Source organism: Scyliorhinus torazame, chromosome 16, assembly GCF_047496885.1.
Source record: "Scyliorhinus torazame isolate Kashiwa2021f chromosome 16, sScyTor2.1, whole genome shotgun sequence".
Lineage (NCBI taxonomy): Eukaryota > Metazoa > Chordata > Chondrichthyes > Carcharhiniformes > Scyliorhinidae > Scyliorhinus > Scyliorhinus torazame.
The window spans coordinates 88599451-88627145 of record NC_092722.1 but is presented as its reverse complement, the minus strand read 5'-3'; the positions used below and the strand labels follow the sequence as shown (position 1 = coordinate 88627145).

The following is a 27695-nucleotide window of genomic DNA, read 5'->3' as shown; positions in this document are numbered from 1 at the left end:
TTCGGTGACGTTTACGTTAATGATGGAAAGGGATAAGTATACACCGCAGGGCAAGAGTTATAGCTGGGGGAAGGGCAATTATGATGCCATTAGACGTGACTTGGGGGGGATAAGGTGGAGAAGTAGGCTGCAAGTGTTGGGCACACTGGATAAGTGGGGCTTGTTCAAGGATCAGCTACTGCGTGTTCTTGATAAGTATGTACCGGTCAGACAGAGAGGAAGGCGTTGAGCGAGGGAACCGTGGTTTACCAAGGAAGTGGAATCTCTTGTTAAGAGGAAGAAGGAGGCCTATGTGAAGATGAAGTGTGAAGTTTCGGTTGGGGCGATGGATAGTTACAAGGTAGCGAGGAAGGATCTAAAGAGAGAGCTAAGACGAGCAAGGAGGGGACATGAGAAGTATTTGGCAGGAAGGATCAAGGAAAACCCAAAAGCTTTCTATAGGTATGTCAGGAATAAGCGAATGACTAGGGAAAGAGTAGGACCAGTCAAGGACAGGGATGGGAAATTGTGTGTGGAGTCTGAAGAGATAGGCGAGATACTAAATGAATATTTTTTGTCAGTATTCACTCAGGAAAAGGATAATGTTGTGGAGGAGAATGCTGAGCCCCAGGCTAATAGAATAGATGGCATTGAGGTACGTAGGGAAGAGGTGTTGGCAATTCTGGACAGGCTGAAAATAGATAAGTCCCCGGGACCTGATGGGATTTATCCTAGGATTCTCTGGGAGGCCAGGGAAGAGATTGCTGGACCTTTGGCTTTGATTTTTATGTCATCATTGGCTACAGGAATAGTGCCAGAGGACTGGAGGACAGCAAATGTGGTCCCTTTGTTCAAAAAGGGGAGCAGAGACAACCCCGGCAACTATAGACCGGTGAGCCTCACGTCTGTAGTGGGTAAAGTCTTGGAGGGGATTATAAGAGACAAGATTTATAATCATCTAGATAGGAATAATATGATCAGGGATAGTCAGCATGGCTTTGTGAAGGGTAGGTCATGCCTCACAAACCTTATTGAGTTCTTTGAGAAGGTGACTGAACAGGTAGACGAGGGTAGAGCAGTTGATGTGGTGTATATGGATTTCAGCAAAGCGTTTGATAAGTTTCCCCACGGTAGGCTATTGCAAAAATACGGAGGCTGGGGATTGAGGGTGATTTAGAGATGTGGATCAGAAATTGGCTAGCTGAAAGAAGACAGAGGGTGGTGGTTGATGGGAAATGTTCAGAATGGAGTACAGTCACAAGTGGAGTACCACAAGGATCTGTTCTGGGGCCGTTGCTGTTTGTCATTTTTATCAATGACCTAGAGGAAGGCGCAGAAGGGTGGGTGAGTAAATTTGCAGACGATACTAAAGTCGGTGGTGTTGTCGATAGTGTGGAAGGATGTAGCAGGTTACAGAGGGATATAGATAAGCTGCAGAGCTGGGCTGAGAGGTGGCAAATGAAGTTTAATGTAGAGAAGTGTGAGGTGATTCACTTTGGAAGGAATAACAGGAATGCGGAATATTTGGCTAATGGTAAAGTTCTTGAAAGTGTGGATGAGCAGAGGGATCTAGGTGTCCATGTACATAGATCCCTGAAAGTTGCCACCCAGGTTGATAGGGTTGTGAAGAAGGCCTATGGAGTGTTGGCCTTTATTGGTAGAGGGATTGAGTTCCGGAGTCGGGAGGTCATGTTGCAGCTGTACAGAACTCTGGTACGGCCGCATTTGGAGTATTGCGTACAGTTCTGGTCACCGCATTATAGGAAGGACGTGGAGGCTTTGGAGCGGGTGCAGAGGAGATTTACCAGGATGTTGCCTGGTATGGAGGGAAAATCTTATGAGGAAAGGCTGATGGACTTGAGGTTGTTTTCGTTGGAGAGAAGAAGGTTAAGAGGAGACTTAATAGAGGCATACAAAATGATCAGGGGGTTGGATAGGGTGGACAGTGAGAGCCTTCTCCCGCGGATGGATATGGCTGGCACGAGGGGACATAACTTTAAACTGAGGGGTAATAGATATAGGACAGAGGTCAGAGGTAGGTTCTTTACGCAAAGAGTAGTGAGGCCGTGGAATGCCCTACCTGCTACAGTAGTGAACTCGCCAACATTGAGGGCATTTAAAAGTTTATTGGATAAACATATGGATGATAATGGCATAGTGTAGGTTAGATGGCTTTTGTTTCGGTGCAACATCGTGGGCCGAAGGGCCTGTACTGCGCTGTATTGTTCTATGTTCTATGTTCTATGGTGTTGGGTGCTCTGAGGTACAGATGAACCAACACGGTTGCAATTGGTACAACGCTGTTTTATTCCAACTTGTTATTTACAGATTTGTCTTGATACTCTGCACGTGGTGACTCCCTGAGTGTGTTGTTAATCAGGTCCTGTCCTTGTCCTGGTCTCCAGATGGACTGACCACCAGGTGTCGTGCTTCTTGTCTTATACTGTCTCTGTCCTTGTCTGTGATTGGCTGTCGTGTTATATGTGCTAATTGGTCTGTTGGTCTGTCCATCATGATGTGTGTGTTTGAATATCATGACACCATCGACGACTGCCAAGTCGTCCCGGACATTGTAGAATTGTGGGCACTGTCCTTTGAGCCACCCTTCCATCATGTGGCGCATCACACGTTGTAGAAGGGGATCAGTCGCAGTCTCACGGCGAATACGGGCCAGACTTACATCATTAGCTGGCAGATTGGCTGATGTGAAGGCCACATGCGCTTCGACCTGACAGACGAACCCCCCCGATTCGGGCGGTGTGCTCACTGCTCTGGACAGGGCATCCGCGATGATGAGGTCCTTTCCCAGGGTGTAGACCAGTTGGAAGTAGTACCTCCAGAGCTTGAGCAGAATGCGCTGGAGGCGAGGGGTCATCTCATTAAGGTCCTTGTGTATGATGCCGACCAAGGGGCGATGGTCGGTTTCCACGGTGAACTGAGGGAGACCATACACATAGTCGTGGAATTTATCTATGCCGGTTAACAAACCCAGGCACTCCTTCTCGATCTGCGCATAGCGCTGTTCTGTGGGGGTCATGGCCCGCGAGGCATAGACGACCGGGGCCCATGATGCACTGTCGTCCCGTTGCAGGGGTACCACCCCAATACCGGACTGGCTGGCATCAGTTGAGATCTTTGTATCCCGAGTGGTGTCAAAGACGCCAATACCGGGGCGGTGGTGAGCTTGATCTTGAGCTCCTCCCATTCACTCTGGTGTGTGGGCAGCCACTGGAACTCCGTAGTCTTCTTCACCAGGTGACGAAGAGCCGTTGTGTGGGAGGCAAGGTTGGGAATGAACTTCCCCAGGAAGTTGACCATCCCGGGAAAGCGTACCACTGCCTCCTTGTCTGCCGGCTGCGGCATGGCTGTAATAGCTGTCACTTTGACTGCATCCGGACACACCCCTGACCTGGATATGTGGTCCCCCAGAAACTTTAGCTCAGTTTGGACAAAAGAACACTTGGCTCGGTTGAGGCACAGGCCGTGTTCCCATATCCGTGCGAAGACACGCTGGAGACGACTGATGTGCTCCTGTGGTGTGGTGGACCAGATGATGATGTCGTCAACATAGACGCGCACCCCTTCGATGCCCTCCATCATCTGCTCCATGATTCTGTGAAACACCTCGGATGCTGAGATGATGCCAAATGGCATTCTGTTGTAGCATACCTGCCAAAGGGAGTGTTGAAGGTGCACAGCTTCCTGCTGGACTGATCCAGTTGAATCTGCCAAAAACCCTTTGAGGCATCTAGCTTTGTGAAAATTTTAGCCCGGGCCATTTCGCTCGTGATCTCTTCCCGTTTGGGTATGGGGTAGTGTTCCCTCATGATGTTGTTGTTCTGGTCTTTCGGGTCAATGCAGATCCGGAGTTCGCCAGAGGGCTTTTTTACGCACACCATGGAGCTGACCCATGGCGTGGGCTCCGTGACCCGGGATAGCACCCCTTGGTCCTGGAGATCCTGCAGCTGCTGCTTGAGGCGGTCTTTGAGTGGTGCTGGGACCCTACGAGGTGCGTGACTGACCGGGGTGGCGTCCGGTTTGAGCCGTATTCTGTAAGTGGAGGGCAATGTGCCCATGCCCTCGAAAGCCTCCAGGTTGTGGGCGAGGAGTGAATGGAGCTGTGCCCTAAAGTCTGCATCCGGGAAATCGGACGTGCCTTCTGGAGACAGAGCGTGTACCCGCTGAACGAGGTGGAGAACCTTGCATGCCTGTGTGCCTAGCAGGGAGTCCTTTGATGAACCAACAATCTCGAAGGACAGTGTGGCTGTGTATGCATTGTGTGTAACCTCGAGCTGGCAGGACCCCATGGCCGGGATAACATTACCGTTGTAATCGACCAACTGACAGTGGGATGGCCGAATCGGTGGTTTGACCTTCAAGGTGTGGAAGGCTGACCATGCAATGAGATTGGCGGAGGCACCAGTGTCTAAACGGAATGTGATTGGTGATCGGTTGACTGTTAGGGTGGCACACCATTCATCACCCAGATTAACGCTGTGCATTTGCATAGGCTGGTGGGTCCTACTTGGGGACATCCGATTTCTGTCAATTACTGCAACGCGGAAGACTTCCCGGTCGTCGGTATCACCGGTCTGTACGTCGTCCGGGTATGACTCGGTGTATGGAGGCTGAATGGCCCGCACGTCCCTGCGAGGCTGGCGGAATTGGGGAGCGTTGGCAGGTTGAGCTGCTCGACAGCAGGCAGCCTAGTGGCCCATCTTGCCACAGCGGAGGCATTGTCGATTTTTTGCTGGACATTGCCGCTTTAAGTGCGCGGCTCCGCAGTTGCCGCACGTTGTGACGTCATGGCGTTCGTTGCGCCACCACGCATGCGCAGTTCGGTCCTGCATAGAGCGTGCCTGCGCATCCCGTCCCTCTGCATCGACGTCTTTTTTGGCGCGTACAAGCGCGGGAGGCCGCCCTCGTCCGGGCCGTGGGCTGGGAGGAACTCGATGGAGTGGACCCGCTCGGCCTCGTGGGATCCCTGCGTGCCGATTCGGCTGCCTGGATTTGGGAGTACCGGCTGGTCGCGTTCTCATGGAGGACGCAGGTTTCGCTGGCGGTGGCTAGGGTGAGGCTCTTTATTTTGAGGAGCTGCTGGCGTAGGGTGCCCGAGGTGACCCCAAAAACCATCTGATCCCGTATCATGGAATCGGAGGTGGCCTCATAGCCGCAGGACTGCGCGAGGATTCGGAGGTGTGTCAGGAAAGATTGAAAAGGCTCATCCTTACCCTGCAGGCGCTGCTGGAAGAGGTACCTCTCGAAGCTCTCATTCACTTCGACGCTGAAGTGTTGCTCAAGTTTTAGAAGGACCGTCTTGTACTTCGTCTTGTCCTCACCTTCCGCGAATGCCAGGGAGTTGTAGATGTTGATGGCGTGTTGCCCTGCCGTGGAGAGGAGGAGGGCGATCTTCCTGGTGTCCGATGCACTCCCCCTGTCTGTGGCTTCTTGGAAGAACTGGAAGCGCTGTTTAAACAGCCTGCAGTTGACACCGACGTTTCCAGCGATTTGGAACGGCTGCGGTGGGCTGATGGTGTCCATGGCGCAGGATGGCAGGTCTCTGAAGATGTGCAGGTAGGTTTCACAGTTGCGGGGTTCCAATCCTGGTACTATGTCGTGTTGGGTGTTCCGCTCCACAAATGAACTAACACGGTTGTAGATGGTACAACTCTGTTTTATTATTCTTGATAACATCTACTGTATACTTCTGGCTGTGGTTCATACTTGACCAGTTAACCTGTAGACCCAGCCCTAACACTATCTTAGTGAGGCACTCAGCACATGGTGTATGTCTGAGTGGCACGCTGTGAGCTCTGTGCCCTGAGCTATCTCCTGCTGGAATGAGCGGGAACTGTGGTGTTCCCTGTTTTATAGTGCGTGTGCTCTCACTGGTGATTGGCTGTGATGTTGCATGTGTGTTGATTGGTCCGTTGATCTATCCATTGTGTGCGTGTTTGCACCATGATCTGTTCATATGAATATCATGACACCTATCTCCCTAGCTGCCTCCCTCTTCCTAAGCTGCTGTACAAGCATTCTGCTGGCCTTCTCTCCATGTTCATAGATCGCCCCGCTCGCCTTTCTCAGCTGCTCCACCGCCCTCCCTGTGGTCAGCAAGCTAAACTCCGCCTGTAACCTCCGCTATTCCTTTAAAAGCCCTGCCTCTGGGGTCTCCGCACACTTCCTATCAATCTGTAGTATCTCCTTTACCAGTCGGTCCGTCTCTGCCCTGTCCACCTTCTCCCTATGGGCCTGGATCGAGATCAGCTCCCCCGACCACCGCCTTCAGTGCTTCCCACACCACCGCTGCTGAAATTTCCCCCGTGTCATTGACCTGCAGGTAGCTCTGAATACATTTCCTCAGCCGCTCGCACACCCCTTCATCCGCCAAAAGTCCCACATCCAACCTCCAGTGCAGAGCATGGTCTGAGATTGTGATCGCCGAGTACCCCGTGTCCACCACCCCAGCCAGCAAGGCCTTGCTCAAAATAAAGAAATCGATCCGGGAGTACACTTCATGCACATGTGAGTAGAAGGAGAACTCCTTCACCCTCGGCTGCCCAAATCTCCATGGATCCACCCCCCCCATCAGCTCCATGAACCCTCTTAGTTCCTTTGCCATTGCTGGCACCCTGCCCGTTTTCGAACTTGACCGGTCCAAGCCGGGGTCCATAACTGTGTTGAAGTCCCCTCCCATGACCAACCTGTGCGAGTCCAGGTCCGGTATCTTCCCCAGCATCCGCTTCATAAACTCCACATCGTCCCAATTTGGCGCATACACATTTACTAACACCACCTGCACCCCCTCCAATTTCCCACTGACCATAATGTACCGACCTCCCACGTCCGAAACTATTCTTCCCGCCTCAAACACCACCCGCTTGTTGATCAGGGTCGCGACCCCTCTAGTCTTTGAATCTAGTCCCGAGTGAAAGACCTGACTGACCCAGCCTTTCCTCGGTCTAACCTGGTCAGTTACCTTAAGGTGCGTCTCCTGCAACATTACCACGTCCGCCTCCAATCCCCTAAGATGCGCAAACACATGTGCCCTTTGACCGGCCCATTTAACCCTCGAACATTCCAGATGAGCAGCCTAGTTGGGGGGCTCATTGCCCCCCTGCCCGCCCCCCCCCCCCCACCCCGCCCCACCGATCAGCCATCGCCTTTTTTAGGCCCGCCTTCAGCCTGTGCTCCGCGCCTCCACCGGTCCATCCCCAGGCAGCCCCCGCCCCCAACCTCCTCTCTGTCCCTCAGCCCAAGTCCCTCCCTCATCAGCAGACCATTCACCCGCCCTCCCCCCCAGTAATAATACCCTGTAACCCAACCCCTTTACTAAACCAAACATATGCACACTCCCCACTGTGCTTCCGTGAGCCAGCTAGCCTGGTGGCCCCCATCCCCGGTGCCAGATAATCTCTCACCTATTGTTCCCTCCCCACCCTCTCCCCCGCTCAAACAAACAAACTCCAACATCAAACAACCCCCACACAATTGCCCAATGGAAAAACACCAAGATCAAAAAGGCACACCTCCATCCCCCAACAGTGCAAATGAAAACCTTAACTCACTCAGGTCTACCGCTGGTTCCAAATCAATGCAAACGGCATCACAAACATCTTCCATAAAACGCAAAACGAGAAACTTTTTACAAAAACAGAGAAACAAAAAGAAAAAACAAAAACATGAACGTTGCAGCAAAGTTCAAAAGTTCTCAATCCATCACCAGCCCTTTCTTTTTCGCAAAGTCCAACACGTCCTCAGGCGACTCGAAGTAGAAGTGCTGATCTTCATGCGTGACCCAGAGACGGGCTGGGTATAACAGTCCAAACTTCACCTTTTTCTTAAACAGGATCGACCTGATCTGGTTGAAGCCTGCTCTCCTCCTGGCCACCTCTACACTCAGGTCCTGGTAAACCCGCAGGATGCTATTGTCTCATTTACAGCTCCGTGTCTGCTGTAGAATACGCTCCTTATCCGAGAACCTGTGGAATCTCACCACCATTGCCCTCGGGGGGGTCTCCCATTCGCGGCTTCCTCGCGAGTGCTCTGTGAGCCCTATCCACCTCCAAGGGCCGGGAGAATGCCCCATCCCGTACCAGCCTCCCCGAACAGGCGCCGGAATGTGGCGACTAGGGGCTTTTCACAGTAACTTCATTTGAAGCCTACTTGTGACAATAAGCGATTTTCATTTCATTTTCATTTTCATTTCAATCATCCCCCAGCAGCTTCACAAACATGTCTGCGATGTATGCCCCAGCGTCCGTTCCTTCAGACTCCTCTGGGAGCCCAACGGTTCTTAGGTTCTGCTGGCGGGACCTATTTTCTAGGTCCTCCACCTTCTCCAGGAGCTTCTTCTGCTGGTCCCTCAGCATCCCCACCTCCAGCTCCACCGCAGTCTGATGTTCCTCCTGCTCAGCCAGCGCCTCCTCCACCTTCTGGATCGCCCAATCCTGGGTGTCCAATCTATGCTCCAACCGCTCAATTGACTCTTTAATCGGGACCAAGCAGTCCCGTTTCTGCTTGGCGAAACCTTCCTGAGTGACTTGCATCAGCTGCTCCATAGACTGCTGGGTCGACAAGCCAGAGGTCTGAATCGCCGCCATGCTGTCTTCTGCCGCAGCTACAGCCGAAGCCTTCTCTATCCTTTTGTTTCTGCCCTTACGAATACTTCTAGCCCTTCTCACCATGCACCAAAGTCCGGTAGAAAAACGGGGGAAAGTTCCAAAAGTCCGACCCGAGCGGGAGCCACCAAATGTGCAACTTACTCCTTCATAGCCGCCACCGGAAGTCACCAATAATGTCTTACCTAACATGAAAAAATCCATCCGAGAGTACACCCTGTGCACATGGGAGAAATATGAAAACTCTTCGCCCTTGGCCTCCCAACCTCCACGGGTCTACCTCCCCCATGAATCCCTTCAGCTCCTTCACCACCACTGACTCCCTCCCCAACCTTGGGCTCGACTGCTCCAACCTTGGATCAATGGCCATGTTAAAGTTCCCCCGCCCCATAATCAACCGGTGCGAGTCCAGGTCCGGGATCTTCCCCAGCACTCGCCTCATAAACTCCACATTGTCCCAATTTGGGGCATAAACATTTACCAGGAAAACAGGCATCCTCGCGAGCTTTCCACTCACCATCATGAAGCTCTCCGCCCCCCCACCCCCCCACCCCCGCCGAGTCTGCTACTGTATTCTCCACCTCGAACGCCACCCGCTTATTTACCAGCACCGTCAACCCCAGCACCTTCATGTCTAATCCCGAATGGAAGACTTGCCCTACCCTCCCTTTCCTTAGCCTTCTCTGATTCCCCATCTTCAAGTGTGTTTCTTGTAAAAGGACATGTCTGCCTTCAAGCTCCTCGGGTACATGAAAACACTCAACCATTTAATTGGCCCATCCAGCCCCTTTACGCACAGTAGCACAGTGGTTAGCACTGTTACTTCACAGCGCCGGGGACCTGGGTTTGATTCCCCGCTGGGTCACTGTCTGCGCGGAGTCTGCATGTTCTCCCCATGTCTGCGGGGGTTTCCTCCGGGTGCTTTGGTTTCCTCCCACAAGTCCCGAAAGATGCACTTGTTTGGTGAATTGGACATTCTGAACTCTCCCTCAGTGTACCTGAACAGGCGCCGGAGTATGGTGACTAGGGGATTTTCACAGTAACTTCATTGCAGTGTTAATGTAAGCCTAGTTTGTGACACTAATAAAGAATATTATTCGATTATTATGTGACCAACCTGGTCGGAGGGCACCTCGCCCCCCCATCCGTCCCCTACCGATCAACCATACCCCTTCTTAGGCCAGCCCCCGACCCCTGCCAGACGCCCCTCCAGGCCCACCCCCAGATGTACACCGTCACCACTCCCTCCAATGATACTGCATCGCAACAGTACCTTTGTCAGCAGCCCCCCTCCCCCTTCCCTTAAGCAAAACAACTACCCTATCCCGCTCTGCTACACTAACCACCTGATCACCCCCGCCCATTGCGCCCCTGTTAACTAGCCAGCCCAGCTAACCTGGCAGCCCCCGCCCTAAAAGGACCTAAGCCTCCTAATCTCCGCTGATTCCCCTCCCTCCCATTCCACGCCTCCCAAGCAACAATGAAACACGAAAAAAAGTGCACTCACTCTCAAACACAGCAAAACATCTCGAAGGAGGGGCAGCACGGTGGTGCAGTGGTAGCACTGCTGCCTCACGGCGCCGAGGTCCCAGGTTCGATCCCGGCTCTGGGTCACTGTCCGTGTGGAGTTTGCACATTCTCCCCGTGTCTGCGTGGGTTTCGCCCCCACAACCCAAAGATGTGCAGGCTAGGTGGATTGGCCATGCGACATTGCCCCTTAATTGGAAAAAATGAATTGGGTAATCTAAATTAAAAAAAAAAAACATCTCGAAGGAGAACAGTTCTCCAACAAATGATAAAAACAACGATACAAGATACAAATGGACAGAAAAAGCCCCCCTCTCCTCACCTCTCCTCCACAGTTCAATGTCCTCCTTCTCCTGCCATTCCATTATCTCAAACAAACTCCATCGCCTCCTCTGGTGTTCCAAAATAGTGCTCTCGACTACTAAAAGTCACCCAAAGGCGGGTCGGGTACATCTCAAACATCTCAAACTTCACCCCCTTTGCCCAAATAAACCCAGCTCTCCTCTTTGCCGGGTCTGTGCCCAGGTCCTGGTGCACTCGAAGCTCACTCCCCTCCCAGGTGCACCTCCTCGTCTGCCTCGCCCATCTCAGTATCTCCTTATCCAGGAACCGGTGAAAACGCACCACCATCGCACTCGGTGGCTCATTCGCGGCTTCCTCATCAGCTCCCTGTGCGCTCGGTTGACATCCAGGGGCCAATCAGAGGCCCCCTCCCTCATCAACATCTAGAGCATCTTGGCCACATACGTGCCAGCATCCATTCCCTGCATGCCTTCAGACATCCCCATTATTCTTAGATTCTTGCCTCGGGAACTGTTCTCCAAATCCTCACCTTCTCCTTTAACCGTTGTTGAGTCTCCCGCATCACGCCTATCTCAGCCGCCAATGAGGTAATTGTCTGATCCCCCATCGCCACCTCCACTTTAGCCTGACCCCAGCACTCCAGCCTCTGCTCCACATTGTCAATTCCCGCTTTTAACGGCTCTGCCATCTTGGCCAGGTCCTCCTGAGACTTCTTCCTCTGTAGGCTAAACTTTTCAGTTAAAAAGTCCACTAGTTGCCCCGTTGACCACTGGGCAGGCAGGGCTGTCTCTTTACCCTCCGCCATCTTGACCTGTGGCACACAAAGATTCTTTTGCTCCAACTGCTCCCTTCTTCTCGAACCACTTCTGGCCCATGGATCCATCCACCAGCCCCACCAGTGGAGTTAAACATTTCTCCAGCCAGTCCTGCATCTCTTTTCTTTTAAACATCCACCCAACAAGCAGGGAAAAGTTCCAAAAATACAGCCTCGAGCGGGAGCTGCCAAATGCGCGACCACTCACTCCATGGCCGCCACCGGAAGTCCGCTCTACACAATACTAATGAAGGCAAACCCTTTCCTGTTCACTCCCACTGTACACAATTCCAATCGACCCAATCCCCTTCCCGTTCACTCCCATTGCACAATATCCCAATGGAGCCATTTTGTTCACTCCCAGTCTGCACAATCCGAATTGATCCAAACCTCTTCCCGATCACTCACACTGTACACAATCCCAGTGGACACAAAACCCGTTCCCGTTGGCTCCCACTGTACATAATCCCAATTGATCCAAACCCCTTCCCGTTCACTCCCACTGTACACAATCCCAATGGACACAAAACCCCTTCCCGTTCGCTCCCACTGTTCAAAATACTGATGTGTTGGATATGCCGGGTCTGCGAGGACTGCGTTTGCTGCAGCAATGAGAGAGACAGGCTTCCAACACTTGAAGAAATGCAACTTGATTTTATTGAACTCTTAACTATCATACATACTTTAACTGTGGGTTGACACTATGCTGACTTGACTGGAGACCTGCGGCTAACCTGACCAGACTATCTTACTACCACATGGTGTATGTTCTGACTGTCTCAGAGGCTGGATCCCAAGAGAGCGGGAAAACTAGTGCCCTCTGGCTTTATAGTAGTCGTGTCCTGTCTGGTGATTGGCTGCTGTGTTCTGTGTGTTCACTGGTCATCCTGTGTGTCAATCACTGCGTGTCTGTGCACCATCATATACCGGTGTGTATATTATGACATCTCCCCCCTTTTTTTTTCTTAATAAAAATGTGTATGGGTCAATAAATAGTGAGTGTGTGTGTGTGTACAGGAGTCTGACTATATACAAAGTATGTTAACATATTCACATGGGAAGGTGTCTAGTGCAGATATAGGGCAGATAACAAATTAGAACAAAACAATATGTACAGATGTGTAAACGGATCACAAGGTAATGCAACATTCAGTCTATAAATTCAGTCTCTGTGGCGGGCGACGGATTCTGGTTGACCGCCTCAAGGGTGGGTCAGGGGCCGCCTGCACTGGAACGGGCAGGACTGCCTCCAATGTAGAGGTCGGTAAAAGAACTGGCAGATCGATGGCCTCGTGGAAGAGCGCGTCCTGAGGAACCAGCATGCGAGGCGGGACATCACGTTCAGGTGGCGGGCGTGGAAGTAGCCGCAGTGCCCTCCTATTACGCCGAAGAAAGGAGCCATCATGCAGGTGAACGAGGAACGATCTTGGGGCCACTTGCTTAACCACCACAGCTGTGGCAGACCAGCCACCGTCAGGCAGCTGAACACAAACTCGGTCAGCAGGAGCCAGAGCAGGGAGATCTGTGGCATGGGCATCGTACGCCGACTTGCATTGAGCCCGAGACTGTTGCATCCTCTGCAAGACCGGAAAATTGTCAAGGTCCGGGATGTGGATAGCCGGCACCGTCGTCCGTAGTGTGCGGTTCATTAGCAGCTGTGCTGGGGACAGGCCAGCGGACAAAGGAGTCGCCCGATAGGCTAACAGCGCCAGGTTAAAATCCGAACCCGAGTCAGCAGCTTTGCACAACAGTCTTTTAACAATGTGGACCCCCTTCTCAGCCGTCCCATTCGGCTGGGGGTAGTGGGGGCTTGAAGTGACGTGTGTGAAATTGTACAGCTGGGCAAAATCCGTCCACTCCTGGCTGAAGGAACAAGGGCCATTATCAGTCATAACTGTAAGTGGAATGCCATGACGGGCAAAAGTCTCTTTGCATGCCTTGATGACCGTTGCTGATGTGAGGTCAGTCAGTCTGACCACCTCGGGGTAGTTGGAAATGTAGTTCATGAGGAGGACATAGTCTCGGCCCTTTGCATGAAAGAGGTCAATACCAACTTTGGACCATGGGGAGGACACCAGTTCATGCGGCTGTAGAGTCTCTTTGGGCTGAGCCGGCTGGAACCTTTGGCACGTTGGGCAACTGAGGACCGTGTTGGCGATATCCTGACTGATGCCTGGCCAATATACTGCCTCTCGGACTCGGCGGCGACACTTTTCAACCCCCAGGTGACCCTCGTGGATTTGGCCGAGGACCAGCCTCTGTGGGAGTACAGCTTCATTAATATGCCGTCCACTACCGCTAGATCGTCCTTTATATTATAAAACTGAGGGCACTGCCCCTTTTGCCAACCATCCGTGAGATGTTGCATCACCCGCTGGAGTAAAGGATCCCTGGCCGTCTCCTGATAAATTTGCACGACCCTTTCATCAGTGGCCGGAAAGTTCGATGCACAAAACCTCACGTGAGCATCTATCTGACAGACAAAGTCGGACTGCTCACACGGCGTGGTGATGGATCTGGAGAGTGCGTCGGCCACATTGAACTCTTTGCCCGGGGTGTAGACCAGGTCGAAATCATAGCAGCGGAGTTTGAGGAGGATACGTTGTAGCGGTGGCATCATATCATTGAGGTCTTTTTGGATGATGTGAACCAATGGCCTGTGGTCTGTCTCGACCGTGAATTTGGGGAGTCCATACACGTAATCATGGAATTTGTCAATCCCTGTGAGGAGGCCCAGGCATTCTTTTTCAATCTGAGCGTATCGTTGCTCAGTAGGCGTCATGGCTCTAGAGGCATATGCGACTAGGGCCCAGGACGAGGATTCGTCCCGCTGGAGGAGTACTGCCCCGATGCCAGCCTGGCTCGCGTCGGTGGAGATCTCAGTCTCCTTGGCGGAGTCGAAAAATGTAAGTACCGGGGCCTTGGTGAGTTTCGCTCTGAGCTCACGCCACTCTTGCTCATGAGCGGGGAGCCCTGGAAGTCCGTAGTTTTTTTGACAAGATTGCGGAGAGCTGTGGTGTGTGATGCAAGGTTGGGGATAAACTTCCCAAGGAAATTGACCATCCCTAGAAAGCGGAGGACCTCCTTCTTGTCCTCCAGGGTCTTCATGGCTTTGATCGCCGCCACCTTGTCTGCATCTGGCCCAAACTGCGAAATATGGTCGCCAAGGAACTTTATTTCTGCTTGACTGAACGAGCACTTGGCTCTATTGAGTCGGAGGCCATGCTCGTAGATCCTGTGGAACACCCGCTTGAGGCGATCGATGTGCTCCTGAGGAGTTGTGGACCAAATGATGATATCATCGACGTACACTCGCACCCCCTCGATGCCCTCCATCATTTGTTCCATTATGTGGTGGGACACCTCCGAGGTGGAGATGAAGCCAAAAGGCATCCGGTTGTAACAGTAGCAACCGAATGGGGTGTTAAATGTGCACAACTTTCGACTGGAAGCATCCAGCTGTATTTGCCAAAACCCCTTGGAGGCATCCAGCTTCGTAAATAACTTGGCGTGAGCCATTTCGCTGGTGAGCTCTTCTCGTTTAGTTATAGGGTAGTGTTCCCTCATGATGTTACTGTTCAAATCTTTGGGGTCGAGGCAATTGCGAAGTTCCCCTGACGGTTTTTTGACACAGACCATGGAACAAACCCAGTCCGTGGCTTCAGTGACCTTAGAAATGACGTCCTGGGCCTGGAGGTCTTGCAGCTGCTGCTTGAGGCAGTCCTTGAGGGGTGCCAGCACCCGACGCGGTGCATGGACCTCAGGTGTGGCATTCGGCTTCAGCAGTATCTTGTATCGGTAAGGTAGTGTACCCATACCTTCGAAGACGCTGTGGTATTGTGCTATGATGTCATCTAATTGGGCTTGGAAGTTGACATCTGGCGAGATCATTGCCTTTGCAGACTACATGGTGTGAACCGCTGCACAAGATTCAGGATTCTGCAGGTCCGAGCACTGAGCAGAGAAGCTCTGTTGGTTCCTACAATTTCAAAACGCAGGGTTGCTTCTGAAAAACGATGGGATACCGCAAGCTGGCATGAGCCACTGGCAGCAATGGCATTGCCATTGTAGTCGAGGAGCTGGCAGGCCGGTGGAAGAATGCTTGGCTTGACGCGGATGGTGTCAAGGTCAGACTTTGAAATGAGGTTTTCTGAAGCGCCATTGTCCAGCCAGAAGCGTATGCGAGCCTTGTTGATCGTGAGGGTGGCACACCACTCGTCGTCCGGATCAATGTTCATCACTGGGAGTTGTTTCACCTTCTTCGCTGAAAGCATCGTATGCTTGGTGATGATGCCCACCCGGAATGGGGATGTGAGGCCCTCGGTGTCGGAATCTGGAACCATGTCAGAGTCAGTGTCTGCAACGGGTTGCACGTCATGGCGCCGGCATCAGGACGCTTCGTGCACCACCACGCATGCGCGGTGCGGTCGAACGATGTGTGCACCTGCGCATTTCGGTCGTCGGTCTCGCCGCCCCCTTGGTCGTGGCGCGCATGCGCAAGAGGCCGGGAAAAGCGCGCGAAATGGCTGCCCTCATCCAGACTCAGGCCTTGGAGCTGTTTTACGGCCTGCACCCGCTCCGCATTGTGGAGGCCTTGCTGCGCCAGCTCTGCCACCTTGATGTGGGAGTACCGGTTGTTGCGTGCTCGTGGAGGACGCAGGTTTCAATGGCGATGGTAAGGGTGAGTTGCTTACTGTAAGGAGCTGCTGGCGAAGGGGATAGGAGTGGACCCCGAAAACGATCTGGTCGCGGAGCATGGAGTCGGAAGTGGAGTCATAGTTGCAGTACTGCGCGAGGATACGGAGGTGGGTTAAAAAGTACTGGAAAGGTCCATCCTTAACCTGCAGCCTCTGCTGGAACACATAGCGTTCAAAGCTCTCGTTGACTTTGATGTCAAAGTGGCTGTCGAACTTCAGCAGGACTGTTTTAAACTTTGTCTTGTCCTCGCCTTCAGCAAAGGTGAGGGAGTTGAAGATGTGGTCCCCGGCTGTAGAGAGGAAGAGAGCAATCTTCCTGGCATCCGATGTGGTTTCCAGGTCGGTGGCGACAAGATACAGCTGGAACTTCTGCTTGAAAATCTTCCAGTTAGCACCGAGGTTGCCGGCGATGCGGAGCTGTGGGGGAGGGCGGACGCTGTCCATGTTACCGGATGGCTGATCACTGGTCAAAGGCAGACTATCTCAAGGTAGGTCCGTCAAACTCGAGCCGGACTCACTGGTACCATGATGTGTTGGGTTTGCCGGGTCTGCGAGGACTGCGTTTACTGCAGCAGGGAGAGAGACAGGCTTCCAAAACTTGAAGAAATGCAACTCGATTTTATTGAGCTCTAAACTATCATACATACTTTAACTGTGGGTTGACACTATGCTGACTTGACTGGAGACCTGAGGCTAACCTGACCAGATTATCTTACTACCACATGGTGTATGTTCCAGTTGCTGCTCACGGGCTCTGACTGTCTCAGAGGCCGGATCCCAAGAGAGCGGGAAAACTAGTGCCCTCTGGCTTTATAGTTGTCGTGTCCTGTCTGGTGATTGGCTGCTGTGTTCTGTGTGTTCACTGATCATCCTGTGTGTCAATCACTGCCTGTCTGTGCACCATCATGTACATGTGCGTATATTATGACAAATACCAATTGTGCTAACACCTTCCCATTGACTCCCACTGCAGACAATTCTCATGGATCCACGTTAAATAATCCCAATGGATCCAAACCCCTTCCTGTTCACTCCCACTGTACACAATCCCAATGCACCCAAACCCCTTCCTGATCAATCCCACTGGAGACAATCCCAATGGACGCAAACCTCTTACCGTTCACTCCCACTGTTCAAAGTACCAATTGTGCTAACACCCCTTCCCATTGACTCCCACTGTAGACAATTGTAATGGACCCACTTTACATCATCCCAATGGACCGAACCACCTTCCTATTCACTCCCACTGTACACAATCCCAATGGATCCAAACTCCTTCCCGCTCACTCCCACTGTACACCATCCCAATGCACCCAAACCCCTTCCCGTTCACTCCCACTGTACATCATCCCAATGGACCCAAACCCCTTCCCGTTCACTCCCACTGTACATCATCCCAATGGACCGAACCACCTTCACGTTCACTCCCACTGTACACAATCCCAATGGACCCAAACTCCTTCCCGTTCACTCCCACTGTACACAATCACAAAGGAAAAAAAATCCTTCCTGTTCGCTCTCACTGTACACAATCTCAATGGACCCAAACCACTTCCCTTTCACTCCCACTGTACACAATCCCAATGGACCCAATCCCCTTCTTGTTCACTCCCACTGTACACAATCCCAATGGACCCAAACCCCTTCCCATTCACGCCCACTGTACACAATCCCAATAGACAAAAAACTCCTTCCCGTTTACTCCCACTGTTCAAAATACCAATTGTGCTAACACGTTCCCATTGACTCCCACTTTAGACATTTCTAATGGACCCACTTTAAATCATCCCAATGGACCCAAACCCCTTCCTGTTCACTCCCACTGTACACAATCCCAATGGACCCAAACTCCTTCCAGTTCACTCCCACTGTACACAATCACAAAGGAAAAAAAATCCTTCCTGTTCGCTCTCACTGTACACAATCTCAATGGACCCAAACCACTTCCCTTTCACTCCCACTGTACACAATCCCAATGGACCCAATCCCCTTCTCGTTCACTCCCACTGTACACAATCCCAATGGACCCAAACCCCTTCCCATTCACGCCCACTGTACACAATCCCAATAGACAAAAAACTCCTTCCCGTTTACTCCCACTGTTCAAAATACCAATTGTGCTAACACGTTCCCATTGACTCCCACTTTAGACATTTCTAATGGACCCACTTTAAATCATCCCAATGGACCCAAACCCCTTCCTGTTCACTCCCAATGTACACAATCCCAATGGAGCCAAACCCCTTCCCATTGCCTCCCAATGTACACAATCCCAATGCACCCAAACCCCTTCCCATTCACGCCCACTGTACATAATCCCAGCACTTTGGGAAATCAGACCATAAGACGGTGCTCCTTCTCCCGGCATACAAGCAGAAACTCAAGCGGGAGAATCCAGCTAAGAAGGTTGTGCAGTGCTGGTCCGAGGAGACAGAAGAGCTCTTACGTGACTGCTTGGAGACAGTGGACTGGTCCATATTTAAAAACTCAGCGACCAACTTAAATGAGTATGCCACCACCGTCACGGACTTTATCAGCAAATGTGTGGACGACTGCGTGCCAAAGAAAGCAGTACGTACGCTCCCCAACCGGAAACCATGGCTCAATCGCGAGATTGTCTCCCTACTGAAGGACAGATCTGAGGCGTTCAAGACAGACGACCCTGACCTATACAAGAAATCCAGGTACGACCTCCGCAAAGCCATCCGGAATGCCAAGAGAGAGTATCAAACCAAGCTAGAGTCACAGACAGACTCTCGGCGGTTGTGGCAAGGACTAAACAACATAACGGGCTACAAAGCGAAGCCGAACAGTATCTCTGGCAGCAGCGCACCCCTCCCGATGAACTCAATGCATTCTATGCTCGGTTCGAGCAGGTAACCAACAATCCGCTGGCGAGTGCCCCAGCCGCCCATAACTCACCATACCCACCATCACAGCTTCCGAAGCCAGATCGGCCTTCCTGAAAGTGAACCCTCGGAAGGCGACGGGTCCGGACGGGATCCCTGGTCGTGCACTCAGAGCCTGCACGGACCAGCTGGCAGAGGTGTTCACGGACATCTTTAACCTGTCCCTACTCCACTCTGAGGTCCTCACCTGCTTCAAGAAGACCACCATCATACCGGTACCAAAGAAGAACCAGGCAACGTGCCTCAATGACTACCAACCAGTGGCCCTGACTTCAGTCGTAATGAAGTGCTTCGAGAGGTTGATCATGAAGCGCATCACCTCCATACTCCCAGAACGCCTTGATCCACTGCAATTCGCATACCGCTGCAACTGGTCCACATCAGACACCATTTCCCTGGCTCTACACTCATCCCTAGAGCATCTCGAAAACAAGGACTCCTACATTAGACTCCTATATATTGACTACAGCTCCGCCTTCAACACCATAATCCCAGCCAAGCTCATACCAAAGTTCCAAAACCTAGGACTTGGCTCCCCACTCTGCAACTGGATCCTCGATTTTCTGGCCAACAGACCACAATCAGTAAGAATGAACAACAACACCTCCTCCACAATAGTCCTCAACACCGGCACCCCGCAAGGCTGCGTACCTAGCCCTCTACTCTACTCCCTGTGCACACAGGACTGCGCGGCAAAACTTGTTTCCAACTCCATCTACAAGTTTGCTGACGATGCGACCATAGTGGGCCGGATCTCGAATAACGATGAGTCCGAATAGAGATAGAGATAGAGATAGAGAACCTAGTGGAGTGGTGTAACGACAACAATCTCTCCCTCAATGCCAGCAAAACTAAAGAGCTGGTAATTGACTTCAGGAAGCAAAGTACTGTACACACCCCTGTCAGCATCAACGGGGCTGAGGTGGAGATGGTTAGCAGTTTCAAATTCCTAGGGGTGCACATCTCCAAATATCTGTCCTGGTCCACCCACGTCGACGCTACCACCAAGAAAGCACAACAGCGCCTATACTTCCTCAGGAAACTAAGGAAATTCGGCATGTCCACATTGACTCTTACCAACTTTTACAGATGCACCATAGAAAGCATCCTATCAGGCTGCATCACAGCCTGGTATGGCAACTGCTCGGCCCAGGACCGCAAGAAACTTCAGAGAGTCGTGAACACAGCCCAGTCCATCACACGAACCTGCCTCCCATCCATTGACTCCATCTACACCTCCCACTGCCTGGGGAAAGCGGGCAGTATAATCAAAGACCCCTCCCACCCGGCTTACTCACTCTTCCAACTTCTTCCATCGGGCAGGAGATACAGAAGTCTGAGAACACGCACGAACAGACTCAAAAACAGCTTCTTCCCCACTGTCACCAGACTCCTAAATGACCCTCTTATGGACTGATTTCATTAACACTCCACCCTGTATGCTTCATCCGATGCCAGTGCTTTTGTAGTTACATTGTCTATGTTGTGTTGCCCTATTATGTATTTTCTTTTATTCCCTTTTCTTCTCATGTACTTAATGATCTGTTGAGCAGCTCGCAGAAAAATACTTTTCACTGTACCTGGGTACACATGACAATAAACAAATCCAATCCAATCCAATGCAATCCCAATGGACATAAAAACCCTTCCTGTTCACTCCCACTGTACACAATCTCAATGGACCCAAACTCCTTCCCGTTCAATCCCACTGTACACAATCCCAATGGACGCAAACCTCTTACCGTTCACTCCCACAGTTCCAAGTAACAATTGTGCTAACACCTCTTCCCATTGACTCCCACTGTAGACAATTGTAATGGACCCACTTTACATCATCCCAATGGACCGAACCACCTTCCCGTTCACTTCCACTGTACACAATCCCAATGGATCCAAACTCCTTCCAGTTAACTCCCACTGTACACATTCACAAAGGACAAAAAAAACCTTCCTGTTCGCTTCCACTGTACACAATCTCAATGGACCCAAACCCCTTCCCGTTCACTCCCACTGTACACAATCCCAATGGATCCAAACCTCTTCCCGTTCACTCCCACTGTACACAATACCAATGGACCCAAACAGCTTCCCATTCACTCCCACAAAATCCCAATGGACCTAAACCACTTCAGATCACTACCACTGTACACAACCCCAATGGTCCCAAACCCTACCCGTTCACTCACACTGTACACAATCCCAATGGACCAAAACCCCTTCCCGTTCACTCCCATTGTACACAATCCTAATGGACCCAAACCATTCCCGTTCACTCACACTGTACACAGTCCCAATGGACCAAAACCCCTTCCCGTTCACTCCCACTGTACACAATCCCAATGGACCCAAACCCCTTCCCGTTCACTGGCAGTCTACACATTACCAAAGGACCCATACCATTTCCCATTCACTCCCACTGTACACAATCCGAATGACCCAAACTACTTCCCGTTCACTCCCAATGTACAAAATCCCAATGGACCAAAACCCTTCCCGTTCACTCTCACTGCACACAATCCCAAAGGATCCAAACCCCTTCCTGTTCACTCCCACTGTACACAAACCAAATGGACCCAAACCCCTTCCTGTTCACTCCCACTGCACACAATCTGAATGGACCCAAACCCCTTCCCGTTCACTCCCACTGCACACAATCTGAATGGACCCAAACCCCTTCCCGTTCACTCCCACTGTACACAATCCCAATGGATGCAAACCTCTTCCCGTTCACTCCACTGTACACAATCCCACTGGACCCAAACTCCTTCCCATTCACTCCCACTGTGCACAATCCCAATGGATAAATTCCCTTCCTGTTCACTTCCACTGTACACAAACCCAATGGGCCCAAACCCTTTCCTGTTCACTCCCACTGTACACGATCCCAATGGACCCAAACCCCTTCCTGTTCACTCCCACTGTACACAATCCCAATGGACCCAAACCCCTTCCTGTTCACTCCCATTGTACACAAACCCAATGGATCCAAATGCCTTTTCTCTCACTCCCACTGTACACAATCCCAATGGACCCAAACCATTTCCCATTCACTCCCACTGTACACAATCCGAATGACCCAAACTCCTTCCCGTTCACTCCCAATGTACAAAATCCCAATGGACCCAAACCCTTCCCGTTCACTCTCACTGCCCACAATCCCAAAGGATCCAAACCCCTTCCTGTTCACTCCCACTGCACACAATCCCAATGGTCCCAAGTCATTTCCCATTCACTCCCACTGTACACAAACCCAATGGACCCAAACCCCTTCCTATTCACTCCCACTGTACACAATCCCAATGGACCCAAACCCCTTCCTGTTCACTCCCACTGTACACAGTCCCAATGGACAAAAAAACCCTTCCTGTTCACTCACACCGTACACAATCTGAATGGACCCAAACCCCTTCCCGTTCACTCCCACTATACACAATCACAATGGATGCAAACCTCTTCCCGTTCACTTCACTGTACACATTCCCATTGGGCACAAAACCCCTTCCCGTTCACTCCCACTGTTCAAAATACCAATTGTGCTAACAACTTCCTATTCACTCGCACTGCAGACATTTCTAATGGACCCACTTTACATCATCCCAATGGACCCAAACCCCTTCCCGTTCACTCCCAATGTACTCAATCCCAATGGAGCCAAACCCCTTCCCGTTCACCCCCAATGTACACAATCCCAATGGAGCCAAACCCCTTCCGGTTCACTCCCACTTTACACAATCCCAATGGACCCAAACCTTTTCCCGTTCATTCCCACTGTACACAATTCCAATGGACCCAAACCCCTTCCGGTTCACTCCCACTTTACACAATCCCAATGGACCCAAACCATTTCCCGTTCATTCCCACTGTGCACAATCCCAATGAACAAAAACCCCTTCTTGTTCAGTCCCACTGTACACAATCCCAATGAACCCAAATCCCTTCCCCTGCACTCCCACTGTCCACATTCCCAATGGACCCAAACCCCTTTCCGTTCACTCCCACTGTACACAATCCTAATGCACCCAAACCCCTTCCCATTCACTCCCACTGTACACAATCCGAATGACCCAAACTCCTTCCCGTTCACTCCCAATGTACAAAATCCCAAAGTACCCAAACCCTTCCCGTTCACTCTCACTGCCCACAATGCAATGGACCCAAACCCCTTTCCGTTCACTCCCACTGTACACAATCCTAATGCACCCAAACCCCTTCCCATTCACTCCCACTGTACACAATCCCAATGCACCCAAACCCCTTCCCAGTGATTCCCACTGTAGGCATTCTAATGGACCCAAACCATTTCCCCTTCACTCCCACTGTACACCATCCCAATGCACCCAAACCCCTCCCCATTCACTCCCACTGCACACAATCCCAATGGACCCAAACCCCTTCCCAGTCACTCCCACTGTACACAATCCCAATGCACCCAAACCCCTTCCCAGTGATTCCCACTGTAGGCATTCTAATGGACCCATACCATTTCCCCTTCACTCCCACTGTACACAATCCCAATTGACCCAAACCCTTCCCGTTCACTCCCACTGTACACAATCCCAATGGACCCAAACCCTTCCCGTTCATGCCCAACATACATGATCCCAATGGACCCAACCCACTTCCCATTCACTCCCACTGTACACAATCCCAATGGACCCAAACCCCTTCCCCTTCACTCCCAACGTACACAATCCCAATGGACCCAAACCCCTTCCCCTTCACTCCCAACGTACACAATCCCAATGGACCTAAATGCCTTTGCTTTCTCTCCCACTGTACACAACCCCAATGGATCCAAACCCCTTCCTGTTCACTCCCACTGTAGATAATCCCAATGGGGCAAACCCCTTCCCATTGATTCCCACTGTAGGCATTTGAATGGACCCAATCACTTTCCTATACACTCCCACTGTACTCAATCCCAATGGACCCAAACCCTTCCCGCCCATGCCCAGCATACACAATCCCAATGGACCCAAACCATTTCCCATTCACTCCCATTGTACACAATCCCAATGGATCTAAACACCTTTGATTTCATTCCACTACACACAATCCCAAAGGACCCAAACGTCTTCCTGTTCACTGCCACTGTACAGAATCACCTTGCTCAGAATTGTTAATCTAAGCTCAACCCCAGGTTAGTCAACACAGTAGAAGACACTGTCTCCAGTGATGGAACTTCATTGTTTCTTGCAGTAATAACAGTGAAGATTAATTTTTTGGAGACATCAAAAAATTCTCCAGCATGAAATAAATGCAAACTGATACTCCATTTAAAATAAATGCTGTTGATGAGGACAAATAGGGTTCCTCCGGGTGCTCCGGTTTCCTCCCACAGTCCAAAGGTGTGCAGGTGAGGTGGATTGGCCATGATAAATTGCCCTTTGAATCCAAAAAGTTTAGGTGGGGTTTCTGGGTTACGGGGATAGAGTTGAAGTGTGGGGATAAGTGGGGGGCTCTTTCCGAGGGCTGGTGCAGACCTAATGGGCGAAATGGCCTCCTTCTGCACTGTAAATTCCATGATTCTATTAAATGGTTGCTACCACTTGAAGTGAAGGGTACAGTGGTCCAACTGAAGTTAGACACTGGTGCCAAAACCAATTTAATAAGCATGACTGATTTTAAAAATCTAAAAATTCAGCCGATAAGAAGAAATCACCAAATATCTCTGAGAGATTATAATGGTTCAAGTATTAAATGTTATGGTGCTTGTGACCTGAGTGTGGTGGTGAAGTTTATTCCGTCCCATTCTGTATTGTATCCGAGGGCTTGTATTCATGATTAGGTGATCAGCCCTGTGGAGAATTAGGCCGGGTGCAGTTTGTATCTAGCATCCACAACGGATTGGACCAACACTCCAACAATTCTGAGAAGATTATCAACAAATTCAACGATGTGTTCACAGGTTTTAGTGCACCAACGAGATACCATTTAAAGAAGATGGATTATCTAAAGCACCAATACAAACTATTAGTAGTGAAATTGCTGAAGATATAGATCTGCATGTCAATCTCATTTCTACCCTACCACCCGTATCAGACACAAAACCACAAGTTATCAAGCCGATAGAAGACTCTATCAATGGGGTAAATTCCATGGTGTGTGTGAAACAACAAAATGGTGATGGTCGTATAGGCATGGATCCCAAAGATCTTCATGAAAATAGTGTACATATTGTAAATCAATCATTACTGAAAGCAATGGACAGCCAATCTGACCCATATCTCACACTATTGAGTTACCATTATCATATGGTAAATTGCCAGCAGAGCTCCTCGTGAATAGAAGGTTGCGTACCACACTTCCATACTTGGAAAAGAAAGAGGAGAATGCAGTGGTACTGCAGGTAATAAAAAACATTAAAGCAAAACAAAAAAGTTCTATGATAGAACGGCACAGTGGCATAGTGGTTAACACTGCTGCCTCACAGCACCAGGGACCCGGGATCAAATCCCGCCTTGGGTCACTGCCTGTGCGGAGTCTGCACGTTCTCTCCGTGTGTGCGTGGGTTTCCTCCGGGTGCTCCGGTTTCCTCCCACAGTCCGTGTGCAGGTTAGGTGGATTGGCCATGCTAAATTGCCCCTTAAGTGTTCAAAATGTTAGGTGGGGTTATTGGGTTACGGGATAGGGTGGGTTGTGGCCTTAGGTAGGGTGATCTTTGAGGGAGTCGATGCAGACTTGGTGGCACAATGGCCTCCTTCTGCATTGTAGTGATTCTATCGAGGTCGAGAACTTTATCACCTCTGAGTATTGATGACATTGTGAGAGTAGAAGATTGGATATTGGTTGAGAAAAGCCATTGTACTTGAAGAAGTAACACCACGTTCCAGCAATGTACACACAGAAGGTGGGATGGTTTCAAGAAGAAATCGGCGCATGCTCTTGAAACCCAGAGAAGACTTTCACAGCAACGTGCTGGATGATGAATCTACATCAGAATCAACGTCAGCCGCAGTGTCGGATAGTTCAGCAGTTCCTGAGCTTGGGAATGTCATGGAGAACACTGAATCTACAAGTTCACTCTACACCACCCTCACCCCCACACCACCCTCACCCTACACCACCCTCACCCTACACCACCCTCACCCTACACCACCCTCACCCTACACCACCCTCACCCTACACCACCCTCACCCTACACCACCCTCACCCTACACCACCCTCACTCTACACCACCCTCACCCTACACCACCCTCACCCTACACCACCCTCACCCTACACCACCCTCACCCTACACCACCCTCACCCTACACCACCCTCACTCTACACCACCCTCACCCTACACCACCCTCACCCTACACCACCCTCACTCTACACCACCCTCACCCTACACCACCCTCACCCTACACCAACCTCACCCTACACCACCCTCACCCTACACCACCCTCACCCTACACCACCCTCACCCTACACCACCCTCACTCTACACCACCCTCACCCCCACACCACCCTCATCCTACACCACCCTCACCCTACACCACCCTCACCCTACACCACCCTCACCCTACACCACCCTCACTCCACACCACCCTCACCCTACACCACCCTCACCCCCACACCACCCTCACCCTACACCACCCTCACCCCCACACCACCCTCACCCTACACCACCCTCACCCTACACCACCCTCACCCTACACACCCTCACTCTACACCACCCTCACCCTACACCACCCTCACTCCACACCACCCTCACCCTACACCACCCTCACCCCCACACCACCCTCACCCTACACCACCCTCACCCCCACACCACCCTCACCCTACACCACCCTCACCCTACACCACCCTCACCCTACACACCCTCACTCTACACCACCCTCACTCTACACCACCCTCACCTACACCACCCTCACTCTACACCACCCTCACCTACACCACCCTCACCCTACACCACCCTCACCCTACACCACCCTCACCCAACACCACCCTCACTCTACACCACCCTCACCCTACACCACCCTCACCCTACACCACCCTCACCCTACACCACCCTCACCCAACACCACCCTCACTCTACACCACCCTCACCTACACCACCCTCACCCTACACCACCCTCACCCTACACCACCCTCACCCAACACCACCCTCACTCTACACCACCCTCACCCTACACCACCCTCACCCCCACACCACCCTCACCCTACACCACCCTCACCCTACACCACCCTTACCCTACACACCCTCACTCTACACCACCCTCACTCTACACCACCCTCACCTACACCACCCTCACCTACACCACCCTCACTCTACACCACCCTCACCTACACCACCCTCACCTTACACCACCCTCACCCTACACCACCCTCACCCAACACCACCCTCACTCTACACCACCCTCACTCTACACCACCCTCACCCTACACCACCCTCACCCAACACCACCCTCACTCTACACCACCCTCACCTACACCACCCTCACCCTACACCACCCTCACCCTACACCACCCTCACCCAACACCACCCTCACTCTACACCACCCTCACCCTACACCACCCTCACTCTACACCACCCTCACCCAACACCACCCTCACTCTACACCACCCTCACCCTACACCACCCTCACCCTACACCACCCTCACCCAACACCACCCTCACTCTACACCACCCTCACCTACACCACCCTCACCCTACACCACCCTCACCCTACACCACCCTCACCCTACACCACCCTCACCCAACACCACCCTCACCTACACCACCCTCACCCTACACCACCCTCACCCTACACCACCCTCACCCAACACCACCCTCACTCTACACCACCCTCACCCTACACCACCCTCACTCTACACCACCCTCACCCTACACCACCCTCACCCTACACCACCCTCACTC

The 27695-nt window shown here is 51.6% G+C and overlaps 1 protein-coding gene across 2 annotated transcripts in view; it reads right to left on the bottom strand.

Moving 5' to 3' along the window:
• LOC140392934 (tumor necrosis factor receptor superfamily member 5-like) overlaps positions 1-10278 on the bottom strand; it is a 171283-nt gene extending 161005 nt beyond the window's left edge. Inside the window, exon 1 of one of the 2 annotated variants that reach the window (XM_072478715.1) lies at positions 10108-10278. In XM_072478715.1, the coding sequence (XP_072334816.1) occupies positions 10108-10237 (130 nt within the window). In that variant the 5' untranslated portion in view covers positions 10238-10278. The remainder of the gene's footprint in view (positions 1-10107) is intronic. The other variant, XM_072478714.1, reaches the window with a different exon arrangement.
• Between the last annotated feature and the right edge of the window lie 17417 nt (positions 10279-27695).